The sequence below is a fragment of the Stegostoma tigrinum genome, chromosome 12 (assembly GCF_030684315.1).
Source record: "Stegostoma tigrinum isolate sSteTig4 chromosome 12, sSteTig4.hap1, whole genome shotgun sequence".
Classification (NCBI taxonomy): domain Eukaryota; kingdom Metazoa; phylum Chordata; class Chondrichthyes; order Orectolobiformes; family Stegostomatidae; genus Stegostoma; species Stegostoma tigrinum.
Genome location: NC_081365.1, coordinates 40,604,533 through 40,619,061, shown reverse-complemented (window position 1 = coordinate 40,619,061; position 14,529 = coordinate 40,604,533). Strand labels below are relative to the sequence as shown.

The window sequence follows — 14,529 nt, the reverse complement described above, 5'->3', positions numbered from 1 at the left end:
CTGTAAATGTTGGCTTTCCCTGTGAATTCTTGTGAAAAGTCCTGATGAGTACACAACAAAAAGCTTTGCCAAAATGTGCCTTTTTTCAGTAATATTCAAATTCTTCATTACCAAATTACTATTTGTATTATTATGCATTGAGAATTGGTTACTGGGTAGGAAGCAGAGAGTAGGTAAAAATAGGGCTTTTTTCAAATGTACAGGTTGTAAATAGTTGAGTGCCACAAAGATCAGTGTGGCCTCAACTATTTACAATCCATGTTGATGACTTGGACAATGAGACTGAGACAAATATTTCCCAGTTCTGGTTATACAGGCACAACAACTTGGCAGACGGAGTATAATGTGTGAAGTGCAAGGTGGTAAGAATAGAAGAGCAGAATATTTTTCAGAGGTGTGAAACTTGTTAATGTTGGTGTTCAGAGAGACTTGGGAATGGAAGCTGTGAAGAAGAGGCAAGGAAATAGACAGGAGAAATGTGTGACCAACAAGGTGGCAGCTGCAGTATAATGTAGGAAAATGAGAGGTCATATACTTCAGCAGTAAGGAAACAGCAGCAAAACATTTTTAAAATCCACAAACATTTTAAGTGTTAATGCTCAGAGGAACATGAATGTATTTGTGAAAAAAAATACAACCATTAGCATGCAAGCAGTTTCTAGGAAGATTAAAAACATATGGCCCATATTGCAAAGGGATTGGAGTACAGCAGTAAGGAAGTCTTGCTACAATTGTGTAGGGATATGATAAAACTACCCGTCTAGTATTGTAGATAACAAAATGTCAAGCTGGATGAACACAGCAGGCCAAGCAGCATCTTAGGAGCACAAAAGCTGATGTTTCGGGCCTAGACCCTTCATTAGAAGGGTCCTAAGATGCTGCTTGGCCTGCTGTGTTCATCCAGCTCTTCACTTCGTTATATCAGATTCTCCAGCATCTGCAGTTCTCATTATCTCACATGTAGTATTGCGTGTAGTTTGGTCACTAAATCTAAGGAAGGATATACTTGCATTAGTGGCAGTACAGTGAAGACTTTCGAGATTCATTTCTGGACTGAGGTTTGTATTGTGACGAAAAACTGAACCTGTACTGACTGGCAGTTCCCTCATGGAGTTCTCAGAATTGTATGGTAAAATAGGGCTGAGTCAGCACAGCTTTGTCAAGGGGAGGTTATGCCTGACAAATCTGTTAGAATTCTTTGTGACAGTAATGAACAAGTTAGACAAAGAAGACCAAGTGGACATAATTTATTTGGATTTCCAGAAAGCCTTTGACAAGTTGCCACATAGAAGGCTGTGAATAAGGGCCAATGATATTAGTAGCAATATATTGGCGTGGATAAAGGTTTGGCTGACTAGCAGAAGGTAATAATCAGGATAAAGGGTTCTTTTTCATTATGGCAGCCAGCAACTAGTGGAGTTCCACTGGGGGTCAATGTTGGGACCACAACTGTTGATGCTTTACATGCACAATCTGGATGAAGAAATGGAGGGCATTAATGCTAAGCTTGTGAAATAATTGCACAAAGGCCAGCACCCCATCACCAAGTCAGCCTTTATTTACATGTGCAAAGTGCATGCACTCCATCCAACCAGCTCAAAGGCAGTTTCTAGACTGAGGAGCCCTTCTGAATGTCCTATTTATATCTGGCAGCCAGGGCTTTCTGATTGGTTCAGATAACAACCCCAATCAAGAATCTCACAGTCAATGAGATCCACCTGGCCATTGTTCCAATCACTACAGGTTGCAGATGATATGAAGATTGGTGGAGGGACAGATAGTGTTGAAGAAGTGATGAGCTGCCTAAGTACCTGGACAAGGTAAGAGGGTAAAGAAGTGGCAGATGGAATTCATTATGGGGTTAAATACAAACTGTGACATTATGCACTTCGGTAGAAATAATAGCAGCATAGACTATTTCCTAAATGGGATTTGGAATTTTCGAGCCTAATGGGATTTGGGGACACTAGCTCAGAATTCTCTGAAGGTAAGTATGCAAGTTCACTTAGCAATTAGGAATACAATTGCAGTTGCAATGTTAGCATACATTTCAAGAGGACTAGAATAAAAGAGCTAAGATGTACTGCTGAGAGAGAGAGAGAGATCGTGGGAACTGCAGATGCTGGAGAATCCAAGATAACAAAGCTAGATGAACACAGCAGGCCAAGCAACATCTTAGGAGCACAAAAGCTGATGTTTCGGGCCTAGACCCTTCATCAGAAAAAACAAAATTTCTGATGGAGGGTCTAGGCCCGAAACATCAGCTTTTGTGCTCCGAAGATGTGCTGCTGAGGCTGTATAAAGCTCTGATCAGATCGCATTTGGAATATTGTGAGTGGCTTTCAGCCCTTTGTCTAAGGGAGGATGTGCTGGTGTTGGAGGGGATTCAGAGGAAGTTTATAAGAATGATCCTATTACTTGGAGAGCGGTTGAAGACTCTGGATCTGGACTCAATGTAATTCAGAAGGAAGAAGAGAGATCTCATTGAAACTTACAGAATACTGAGAGGACTGGATAGAGTGGATGTGGAGAAGATGCTTCCACTAGTAGGAAAGATTAGGAACTGAGGCTACAGCCTCAGAGTAAAAGAATGACCCTTTAGAACTGACTGAGAAGGAATTTCTTCAGCTAGAGGGTTATGAAACTGTGGAACTCATTGACACAGTGGGCTGTGGAGGCCAAGTCATTGAGTGTGTTTAAGACAGAGAGAAAAAGGTCTTGATTAGTAAGGGTATCAAGAGTTATGGAAAGAAGATAGCATAATGGGTTAGAGAAACATATCAGCCATGATCGAAAGGTGGAGTGGATGAGCAATACAGCCTAGTTCTGCTACTATACCTTATGAAAGTTAACACATTAAGAGATGATCTCACAGAATCAGAAGACTTAGTAGTGGCTTGACAAAGTAGACAATGACAGGTTATTCACCATCACTAGGAACTCAGAGGCTAAGAAGAGGAAAAAAAAATGAATGCTTTGAAATGAAGGTATTGGTTATACTAGATCACCATTTTGAAAAATGCAGGATGTGTCAGACCATTTTTTCCTTCTGAATAATCCAGAAAATAGGGGATAGCCTTACCATAAGGAACAATATGTTAGGATTGAGATGAGGAGAAATTTCTTTACTCAAAGAGTCATGAATAGTTGGAACATTCTGCCATAGAGGCCTGGGAATGTTTGTTGGCTAAGTATATTTTGTTAGATATAGTTCAGTTGGAGGTACTTTTGCCTGGGTCACAAGGTTCCCAATCCAAATGTCACTTCAGGGCTTGGAAGTAGAATTCAGGACTGACAACTCAGTACAGTACTAGGGGAAAACTGTTCTGCTGGGGTTGGTGGTGGGGTTGGTGCGGGGGTGGGTTCTACCTTTCAGGTGTAATGTTCAATCAAGGCCATATCCCAGCCTATATTCTTCCATGAACCAACATCACAAATTATCTGGTCATTAGCACATTGCTGTTTATATGAGTTAGTTATGTGCAACTTGGTAGCTTCATTTCCTACAATACTACTTTGATTACACTTGCTAAAGTACTTAATTGGCTTTCAAGTATTCTGAGATATCCAGCAGTCAAAAAAAGTGTTTCTTCAAATATAAGACTTTTTTCCTGATATTCAAAACTGAAACTGAGATTTTTAAACTTTCACTGATTCAAGGGATATGAGGAATTTGGAGAAAGTAATATTGACGTTGAAGATCAGCAATGCTTTTAGTGGTTGACAGAGCAGAGTTGAGAGCTTTTGATCTACTCGTACCCTTATTTCTTTATTATCCATACGAATGCAAGAATACATCTGTAAAGCTCTGGAGGAGAGAGGTCCGAGGTGGATTGACTCTGGTCACTTTTACAGCTTCAATTAGTTCTTTGTCGAGTTGGCAAGTACTGTCCACTCGGGTTGATGTCTAATTAGCATACATGGAAACAAGTGTTACTTTAGTATGGAAAGTTGCCATTTAAGTGCAAATTGCTGTTGTTGTTAAATCTGCAATGTTCCAAGACTCTAGCTTAAATCTGCTTTTAGATCAGTTGAATTTGCTCACAATCATTCCAGCAATCCATCTGATGATCGGAAACTCAGCCAGCTAACACCTTTCTCATGGCACAGGATAAATTTCGACAATTGGGAATAAATGTGAGTGGCATGGTGGCTCAGTGGTTAGCACTGCCACCTCACAGTGCCAGTGACCCGCTTTTTATCCACCCTTGGGTGACCGTCTGTATGGAGTTTGCACATTGTCCCTGTGTCTGCATGGGCTTCTTCCAAGTGCTCCGGTTTCCTCCCACAGTCCAACGATATGCAGGTTAGGTGGATTGGCCATGGGAAATGCAGGGTTTTAGGGATAGAGTAGGAACTGGGTCTATGTGGGATGTTCTTTGGAGGGTCAGTGTGGACTCAATGGGTCAAATGGCCTGCTTCCACACTGTTGGGATTCTGTGACTCAAAGTGAGGAGTAGCAGGGAAGTTAGCTGCATCAGGATCACTAAAAGTTTAAACAAAGAAAGGGGTGGCTGGAGTCTCAGCAATAACAGCATGGAGGGAATGGCTGGGAAAGAAGAAAGAGGAACTGATTCTTGGATTAGATAAAAGTTAGGTCAGTAGCTACATATTGGAATTTTCCTATGTACTTTGAGCAACTGGTGATAGAACAGAGGTGAGCAGTAGCTCAGGTCAGGCAGGAGGCTGAATGAAAAAAGGAAATCACTCAGAAAAATACCATCTTTAACTGTAAATTCAAATAAGAAACGGAAAGGGCAAGGCCCAGGATGTTATGGGGGAGATAGTCTAATTAGAAATAAATGTAAAGAGTAAGGTTAGCAGTTGCAGTTTAAACATCATTAACAGATGTAATAAGAAAAGTGTGATTCTAAAAGCATGATCAGGAAAATTGGAAAATGTTAAAGTAGGTAGTGTTGCACTCCTACAAGTAGCATGCATACTGAAAATCTTTGAAAATGTCAAATAGTTCAATTATGCGATATTGATTCATTCCCTCAAGAATATTTTGGATGGACACCCACTAAATCGCTATCCACAGGTAACGTATAGACTGATAATGCACACAGGATAACTGGTATTTATTCATCCAGTGGTAGTGACTTGTTTAAATGGTTATGAATGATTTTATTTTTATAAATTTATGAAACAGTTTTCAATATAACAGCAGAATTATGCTCCACTTCATAGATTCTTAACCTTTCTAATATTAAAGCATTTTTGAAAATTATTTGTGGATCAATTATGATGCTTCTCTTGTTCACATGATATGAAACCTAAATTTTTATGGATTTCATTGTAATCTGCTTCAAAAGATTTGAAGGTCATCCTTTGCTCAGTGGTTAGCATTCTTGGCTCACAAGGCCAAACTTGTGGGATCATGTTCCGTTTCAGAAACTTCAGTCTACATTCTCAACTCATGTGCAAGTGAAATAGTAAGGGAGTGCTGCATTATTGGATGCAGAAACATGCTGTAGGATGTTGCAGCATGGATTTGAATGTCCCATTTGAAGGACATAAAAGATCTGTGGTGCTATTTGAAGAAGAGTTCTGCCCCGCACCACACCCAGTTACTATCCCATTACAGACGGCTAAAAACAGATGGCCTCTTTGCAGTTCGGGGCTAAGCTGGTAATTATTGCCCTTCCTAAGTTGCCCAGAGACCACATTGCCATGGGTTCGGAATTACAATTAGGCCAGAATGGGTAAGAAAGGCAGATTTCCTTCCCTAAATGTAATTAGTAAACTAGATGTTCCCACTGCCTTCTCCACCAATCAAGCAACCACACTGTCAATGATTACATAGTCAGCATTATTTCCAGATTTTTGTTGAATTAAATCTGCGAAGGGATTTGAACCTATTTCTGCAGGACTTGAGATTCTAAATTGCTAGCCCAGTGACACTGACAATACACTAACACCCCTCCCCATGTTGCTACAGTTACCAACATGACAATATTTCGGAAGTGCTTAATTGATTGTAAAGTGCTTTGGAAGATATGCAACTACTTCAGATTGTTGTTGGGAAGCTTAATTAGCTAAGAATCAGCTTGGTTATCAAGTGCTGTGCGGAATCCCGGGCCCTGAATGGCTACAGCATGGAAATTTCAAATGCAAGCGGCACATTCATTGGTGATAATGGGAACTGCAGATGCTGGAGAATCCAAGATAATAAAATGTGAAGCTGGATGAACACAGCAGGCCAAGCAGCATCTCAGGAGCACAAAAGCTGACGTTTCGGGCCTAGACCCTTCATCAGAGAGGGGGATGGGGTGAGGGTTCTAGAATAAATAGGGAGGGGGGGGGCGGACCGAAGATGGAGAGAAAAGAAGATAGGTGGAGAGGAGATTATAGGTGGGGAGGTAGGGAGGGGATAGGTCAGTCCAGGGAAGACGGGCAGTTCAAGGAGGTGGGATGAGGTTAGTAGGTAGGAGATGGAGGTGCGGCTTGGGGTGGGAGGAAGGGATGGGTGAGAGGAAGAACAGGTTAGGGAAGCAGAGACAGGTTGGACTGGTTTTGGGATGCAGTGGGTGGAGGGGAAGAGCTGGGCTGGTTGTGTGGTGCAGTGGGGGGAGGGGACGAACTGGGCTGGTTTTGGGATGCGGTGGGGGAAGGGGAGATTTTGAAGCTGGTGAAGTCCACATTGATACCATTGGGCTGCAGGGTTTGATTGGGTTATGGGGAAATAAATCTGTGATTGGCCGGTGAAAGAAGTGTATTGATAGGCTGAAAGATCTCTCCAAATTTTAAATTTAAGAACACCCTTGAAATATTTCGTATCTATATCCTGACCGTTCCTGTTCCTGCACAACAATTAGCGTTTAGTAGCGGGAGAAGCTGAAATTGGCAGGTAAAGTTCCCGCGTGTTGTTCGAAAACGCAAGTAATCCCTAAAACAAGGCATAAATTCTGTTTCAAGCCCAGAGAATGCTGGAGAAATTCTTTTGCTTTTCAGACCTTCTTCTTCTGAAGAGTCTTACAGGGCTCGAGACATTAGCGCTAATGTTTTCTCCACAGATGCTGCCAGACCTGTTGAGGGAGGGTTCAAAGAGTTAAAGAAATCCACCAGTTGGATCTAGCCGTGAACGCAACCCAAGATTTCAAAGATTTCAAAGATTTCTCTGGCATTTTCTATGTTTATTCCAGATTTCCAACATCCGCAGCATTTTGCATTGATTTGAATGACAACTTCAATCTATTCCATCCGGGAACATTTCTGTTGCTCCTTATTTCTTTTACAAAGTTGCCATAGACGCGTCAGTCATTGGTCTATTTAAAAAGTATCTCTCTGATGAAGGGTCTAGGCCCGAAACGTCAGCTTTTGTGCTCCTGAGATGCTGCTTGGCCTGCTGTGTTCATCCAGCCTCACATTTTATTATTTTCCAGAAAGCTTACTGACAGGTAGCTGTGATTAGAAGTCCCATAACAACAGCGCAGCAGCGTGGTTAGGTACAGTTACAATGTTCTAAAGCGTGACATCTTTAAGGCTTTTTTCTACGGCGAGCTCTTACGGAAAGGGGAGTGAACAATGACAATAGCAAATGCCTGGGAAAAATAAAGCACACGTTTTGGGTAGGGACGACTCTCTTCGTCTTCCCTACCTCTCGCACATCATGACACCAGAGTCACACTCCTTGGTTTCTCCTTGGGGAAATGTGACATGCTTTCAAAAATGTCACCCCTCACCCCCTGCCACATCCAGGAATAGCCATAAACTGACACAGTGTCCTCCACAGATCGCCCGCACTTACAGCAACTTTGAAATCTTGGGTTGCGTTCACGGCTAGATCCAACTGGTGGATTTCTTTAACTCTTTGAACCCTCCCTCGCAACGTTAATTCGAATTTCATCCTTTTAGTGTCAATCCAGTGTATTTGCAAAAGGTTAAATGCGCTGACGAATGTAAGGCAAAGATATATATCTTGCTGATTGGGGAATAAAAAGACGAGACGGGACTTTTCAGCTTTTTTTTATTGCCAAACGGCACCATTCAGGAATAGATATGAAAACTACCTTATATAAACCAGCTCGGTGTTTCAACCACAAAATATTCTGAACTAGGCAAAAAACACATTTAGAAACCCTGAAAAAGACGAGATTCTTTGGATGTCAGTTTGATATGTCCATTTTTTTGTTTGTTTTTTGTTTTTTACAAAATCCGCGCACTTCAGGGGTGCTAAGCAGAGACCGGGGGATAAGGGGGGTGGGACAATTAATAGAAATTCAGTTTTTGGTTCAATTCGATTGGAGATGATTCGCCCAGATTATCTTTTAAACATTTTGAAGGATAGACTAAAGCATGAAAAAAAAAACACTCCTAGGAGTTGCTGCACAATCTGGGAATCCTTCTCCTTTTGTTTAACCGTATTCATAACTGCGACACATTCTACCAAACAAAAAAAATAAACATTTTTGTACAACAGCAACCGCCACGGACCTTAAAACATTTAAATGAAATTAAAGCATCAAGTGCGAGTGCTCGACTCTCCTAGAAACAACAAAACTCATTGCACCAAATATTGAAGGGAGACGGGTTCGTGGAAGTGTGACAAACAGAAAAGCTTCTATCTTCAGAAACAAGTGCGATACAAGAGGCAAAAAACATCACTGCTCTCAAAACAGCAACCTAGCACGCCGAGAAAGGACAGAAATAACAGCTCTCCAACAGAAGGTGTAAACACTGAACTGAGAACAGGTGGCACAAAAAAACTGACAAACATTTATATAAAAAATAAATAAAATAATATAGAAATATACTAATTATCAATACGCACATTTATAAAAAATAAAATTAAATATAAATATACCGCACCCACTAACACACTTTAAGGTCACAAATAGATTTTTAAGTTCCATTTGTATTGGAAACGGTGGCACTTGACAACCTCCTCAAACAACTTTTTTTTAATTTCCAGTTTTAAATCCACAAACTTTACTTTTCCCATTCTGATCTCCACTGTTTTTCTCACTCTCTCTTGTCTCCCCCACTCACTGCCTAGACATCAAGGACATGGTTCAGGTAGGAGATGTAACAGATGGCCAAGCGGAGGATCTCTATCTTGGAGAGCTTTTTATCGGGAGGCAGAGTTGGCAGCAGTTTGCGAAGTTCTGCGAACGCCACATTAAAGGCCTCCACCCTGATGCGCTCCCGGGTAGCGTGAGCCGTGCGGTACTTGGCAGTGGCTCGCCGCCGGCGGCGCTTCTCTTCCCGGCTCAGTGTCTGCTGGACTCCCCGCTTGCCCTCGGCCTCATCTGGCTTGTCCCGCACACAGCCTCCCCGGGCATCGGACAGCACGGATTCGCTTTCCGAGGAGCTGGGATTCAGGTCCAGTTCAGTCTGGTCCGAGTTCAACATCCTGGACAACACGATCCGAACTGCAATGGGACACACCTGAAGATGCAAGAGAGGAGGGAAAACGGCTTGATATTTTATCAGAGTAAATGGCCCTGAAGCAGAAAGGGAGGAAGTGAATCCAGTACTAACAACAACGAAGTGACTATAGCTACAGCGAATAACGTTCAAAGTCAAGCAGTCAGCGTATAACAAGCTAATAAATGGGAAATGCACTGAACTACAATCACACCGAGCTGTCCAGAGTGTAAACGAAAAAATACTAGAAATGAAGTTATCCAAATAATAATAAAATCGCATATAAACAGAAACAAACATTCAGGAGAGCACAGAAATATGTCACTAAACACCAGAGTTTCCACTAAGAAAATACCAACTCGACATCTCAATGTTAACACTATATACCCACACTCTTGCGAGTACACGGTGCAATTCCAGTTAAGGCTACATTTCCCGATATATCCATCTTCTTCGTCAAACGTTTTATTTAATCAATTTCTTCTGCATTCAAATCTGAATTTTAAAATGTGATACCGTCCCAGCGTACATTTACTTACTATCTATCTATCTATCTATCAACTCTGGCTAGCTTTTCGTATCTGTAGCTGTATCAATCTAATCTTAGTTTACAGCTGTTTATATTTCGAGGGTTATTGATTCCTGTCTGTACGGTTATTACTCAAGGCCTGCAGGATGTTGTATTTGTAATGGGTATTAAATGAGTTTATTAGAAAACCTTCTACGAGATTAAGACAAAGGCTTTGTTCGCATGATTCGTGATATGTGACCAGCAGTAATCGATGTTTGCCCGTGTAGAATATTAATTTATTATTATTTCATTTGGAACCGAGCCGGGGTGAAAGGAGAGACAGATTCAGGCACCATCTGTCACCCGGAAAAGCAGACTGCAGGGACATCCTCACACCCAGACACACACAGATACACTCACACATATATACACACAATGTGCACCGAATCTGAACTCTACCGGGTTTGAAGGAAAGGGAACAAAAATAGAGATAATGGACTGAAATGAACACATGTAGACACATAGCACATTGCTACACTAAGACTGAATCATTGTTAGATGTGAATTGATACACACTCGATGTACCGGAATAGAGAAAATAAGCTTATAAACTAAAATATTCACACAACCAGACACAAAAGAGATAGGCTTCTAGAGAGCCAACAGAGCAACTGTGCGAACCGAAACTACAATAATGCAAAAGGAAAAGGTGGACTAGACACAAACCGTCAACAAAACTAAAATTAACAAACAGTCTGAATATGCAAAGTGCAGACAATAGTCTGAAATAGAAACATCTTTCCAACCCAGCTCCGAACACACGGAGTATGAACAGTTAGAGCTGAGGCAGGGAAATAGGAAAATAAAGAAATTGAACGGATGGGAATGCAGGCAAACTGCCAGGATAAATAAATACTCACAAATTAATCTACAGCGATAATCAGATTACGGCACCATTATTTCTAGTAAAGTTAATCATTGTTTTAAGAAGTTGTCTTTTCTATTTCTCCACATGGTGTAATTAAGTTTACATTTCGCCTTCTAGCGAATAGCAGACGACAACGGTTTTTGTTGTTTGTGTGGGCTATGTTTTACGGTTTCTGATATAATTTAGTGCCTCTTTTTTCCTGACTGGTAGCCCATATATAGTGTTTTGCGTTACAGAGAATAAAACATTCTTACCAGCAACGGGGGAAACTGGAGGATCCAATGGAATGGAGCAAGATCGACTTTGTTAAAAAAAAGCAAATTCCAATGACTAGCAATTTTTCCTGAAGATCTTATCTGGCTTCTTTATCCACAAATCAGCCCTGCAGATCCAGGCATTTTGTGTTGGGTCAAATCTCTGTAACGAGCGACAAGAATTTAATAAAATGCCCTTTTAATATCTGATCCCAGCGGCAGGAGTTTGATAAAATATCGTTCGAGTGTTTGATCGCGGTGTTAAGAGTTTGATATAAAAGATGTCCTCTCCGCCTCTGATCGCGGCGATAAGGGTTGTTTCTGTCTCTGTCTCTCTCTGTCTCTCTGATGGTCCTGTCTGATCTTAGTGGAGATGGAGATGAGAGAAGGGCTTGGCCAGGCTCGGGGGCCGGGCTGGAACCAAATCCTCTTTTAATGGAGCCTCCGATTGGAGAGAAATCTCCCCAGGAGTCACCTAATGGGATCCGACATCTGTCACAAACTGAGAATATTCACAGAGCAAGCACATTCAACAGATTCATATCACAAATACAATATCACAGATGCCAATCCATTTTGAAATACAATCCACTGTGCCATAACATAGTCAAATAACAAATCACACATCATAGGCGCAATACTGCAGAAACCAGACAGGATGAGAATGTAATCCATATTTCGCGAAATATCTGGATATGACAATCATATCACATCAATATCTCTTAATCCAATGAACATTTAAATATAAGATACGCCGTTATTACGAGATAAACAAATCCGTACCCCATCTGTGGTATGATTTAATCAAATGAAGTCTACAATAAAGCATGGTGTTATGCTTCCCACATTGTCAAATTTGCAATAACCCAATGCGGATTTAAAAATAATACTTAGTGCTACTCCGCTGATATTACACATTTAAATAAGGCCATACTATATAACGTATGCTGTTATACAAACTCCCATCTCATCTATCAGCATCACTTATCCCATGGGTAATATTAAATATAATATTGGATCTTAATACTTTAGCAACAATAAAATTCAGATTGCTTTGGAAGAATGACTAAATCCAAATGAAATTTAAACATATAGCAAGCTATTAAACACGCAATATTTTCTAATAATTCATTGAAGTATTATGCCGAACACACTGTCTGCCAACGTCCACAAATTTCTCTCTTATTACAGAAGTGGTCAGTGCAATGGAAATTTACACATAACGCATGGTTTTGTGCGTACAAATATTTAATTTTGTCATCCATCCTAGGACTCCATTCAACGAAGATTGTAGTATCTTATGAAATTTATAATCAAAAATGAGAAAACACATTATAATTTCCATACGAATCAATTGTACATGTTCTTAACAATCATCCATCAGAATTAGAAGAGTTTGTATTGTAACATAGTTGAGATCACACTCAGATCTACCTCAGTCCCATATGGGCCCAAGAACGCAACTCACAACAACAGAACCAAGTCAGATATAGTTTATTAATGTTTCAAAGCTCATTCAATGAACACTCATTTTACCTCGGTACGTTATCCTAACTCACCTTTAAACCTGACTTGATTCATTACTATTTTCTCTTTCTGCATTGTATACATTTTCCCAGATTTTATGCTTCCTCCAAATACAATTTACGTTCACATTTCTGCACCGTTCACGTGCATACTGTTGACAATTTACCCCTTTTTCCCAACGAGTACATCCTCGAGTTTCTTTTTATTTCACCATTTCATTATAATTCTTTATCCACCCTCCATATAACTGGTGTGTTTTTTTTTATGTACAATGTTATGCTTTTCTCTTTTAGCTAGACTACTACCTCTGCACTATTTTCAAACGTGTTCGTCATTCACAGTCTAATTATTTCAATATTGAATATATAGCTATTTGACGAAGTGAGCAGTCACAAATCTGGGTGATACGGTGAGCAGTTGCAGTAATTCACCATATCCCACAGTCAGTACCTACTGTAGTTGGTTTCTTATGATGCATTCCCATTCTGCAAACTATGTCACATGATCACAGTGAGGTAACGAGATCATCACCAATAATAGTAGAGGAGTTGTCTGCCTTTTGAAATCAGTTTTGTCTTTTTCTAAATGTGCATGAAATTCAAGAGCAAGCCACACGCATCAACGATGAGCAACATTTGCTCCTCAAAAACAAGGTGAAATTATTTCAGAAAGTAACAGCAATTAGAAGATTTTGCTACCTGTCAAACAAGCTATATAATAAATTGTAGGATAGTAAGAAATGCTTAAATCTCTAAAATATATACAACAATAAGCAATACCATCTCAACAATTTTTTTTAAATTTTTACCGTTAACCTCCACTGTTCTTTAAGGCACACGCAAAAACAACCCCCATGTATTGATTAAGTGTATGACATTTATGTAGAATAGCTTTTAATTGCCATATATATCGGTTGGAGGCATTACTTAATATATAGAAATGTACAAGTATTTTAAGCTGTAGTTTTGGAAGTCGTGACATTTAAAGTGTGTGATCTTGAATTCAAAGCCTGATTTTTGTCCTGTGGACCGGTAGATGAAACCTCTCTTAAATTCCGGGATTGAATTCCCCATTAAGATAAATTGGGAGCATGAAACTTTACTCGCAAAATGAATATCAAGCATTGAGCACAAACAATGTCAACATGTCACAGGTTACTGTCAGAAATATTATTTATATGAAATTAAAACGGAAATTAGTGGAAATACTGATCAGGTTAGACAGCATCTGCAGAGACAGAAACCAAATTAATGGGTGGAATCTTCCTAGCCTTGAACAGTGTCCATTTGCAAATCAGGAACAAAAACAAAGTTGCTGGAAAAGCTCAGCAGGTCTGTCAGCATCTGTGGAGGAGAAAATAGAATTAATGTTTCGGGACTGGTGATCCTTCCTCAACCTTCTCCAAGCAAATTTTGAACAGTGAGGTGAGAATCTTGCTAATTAGTGGTGAGAGGTCTATTTACAGGTACTGACCTTCCATTATTACCTAATTTCCCCTCACTGGTGTACAGTTTCCTATTCTTCCGTGCACCAGACAGAATCAGATAATGACACTTCCCAACATGAAAATTAGAAGGGGTACCAACTCCAGCTCACTACTTATTTCACTGGGCCTCCATGTTGGAGAGCAGTCAGCAACATTTCTAGCCACATTTTATGGCCAGTGACCACCTGGACCCTCCATCCTTGAAGGTTGGCTTTGGACATATACCAGCCTCCCTGCATTCTCATGGCACATCACCCATCCATTTACAATATAAGGGGCTTCTGCGTTTCAGTGCTGCATTCTGCCTACTATTGTAATGCTGTTGCCAGGACATTGTGTGCAGGTACAGGCATCTGGCTAATGGATTGGCCCAGGTCACCTCACTTGCTCTCCTTGCAATTACTCACTTTACATCTATTAGGATGCTCACAACATCACTGCCTTATGCTCATTG

At 40.4% G+C, this 14,529-nt stretch overlaps 1 protein-coding gene across 2 annotated transcripts; it reads right to left on the bottom strand.

Moving 5' to 3' along the window:
- Positions 1-7,955: 7,955 nt before the first annotated feature.
- On the bottom strand, positions 7,956-11,964 carry nhlh2 (nescient helix loop helix 2). 2 transcript variants are annotated; one of them, XM_048540907.1, is made up of 2 exons: positions 11,063-11,964; positions 7,956-9,390 (listed from the first exon to the last, which is right to left on the bottom strand). In XM_048540907.1, exon 2 carries the CDS (start codon positions 9,352-9,354, stop codon positions 8,995-8,997), a length of 360 nt encoding a protein of 119 aa, XP_048396864.1. In that variant the 5' UTR covers positions 9,355-9,390; positions 11,063-11,964; the 3' UTR covers positions 7,956-8,994. The 2 variants fall into 2 exon arrangements, with proteins under 2 accessions (XP_048396864.1, XP_048396863.1); XM_048540906.2 differs by lacking the exon at positions 11,063-11,964 and adding an exon at positions 9,761-10,224.
- Between the last annotated feature and the right edge of the window lie 2,565 nt (positions 11,965-14,529).

What these genes read in the sequence shown, in the direction of transcription:
- nhlh2 (XM_048540906.2), bottom strand. Translation starts at nt 9,817, where the DNA reads ATGGATATATCGGGAAATGTAGCCTTAACTGGAATTGCACCGTGTACT. An exon ending in CACCGTGTACTCGCAAGAGT is followed by an intron (nt 9,391 to 9,760) that starts GTGGGTATATAG and finishes TTGCATCTTCAG; the next exon opens with GTGTGTCCCATTGCAGTTCG.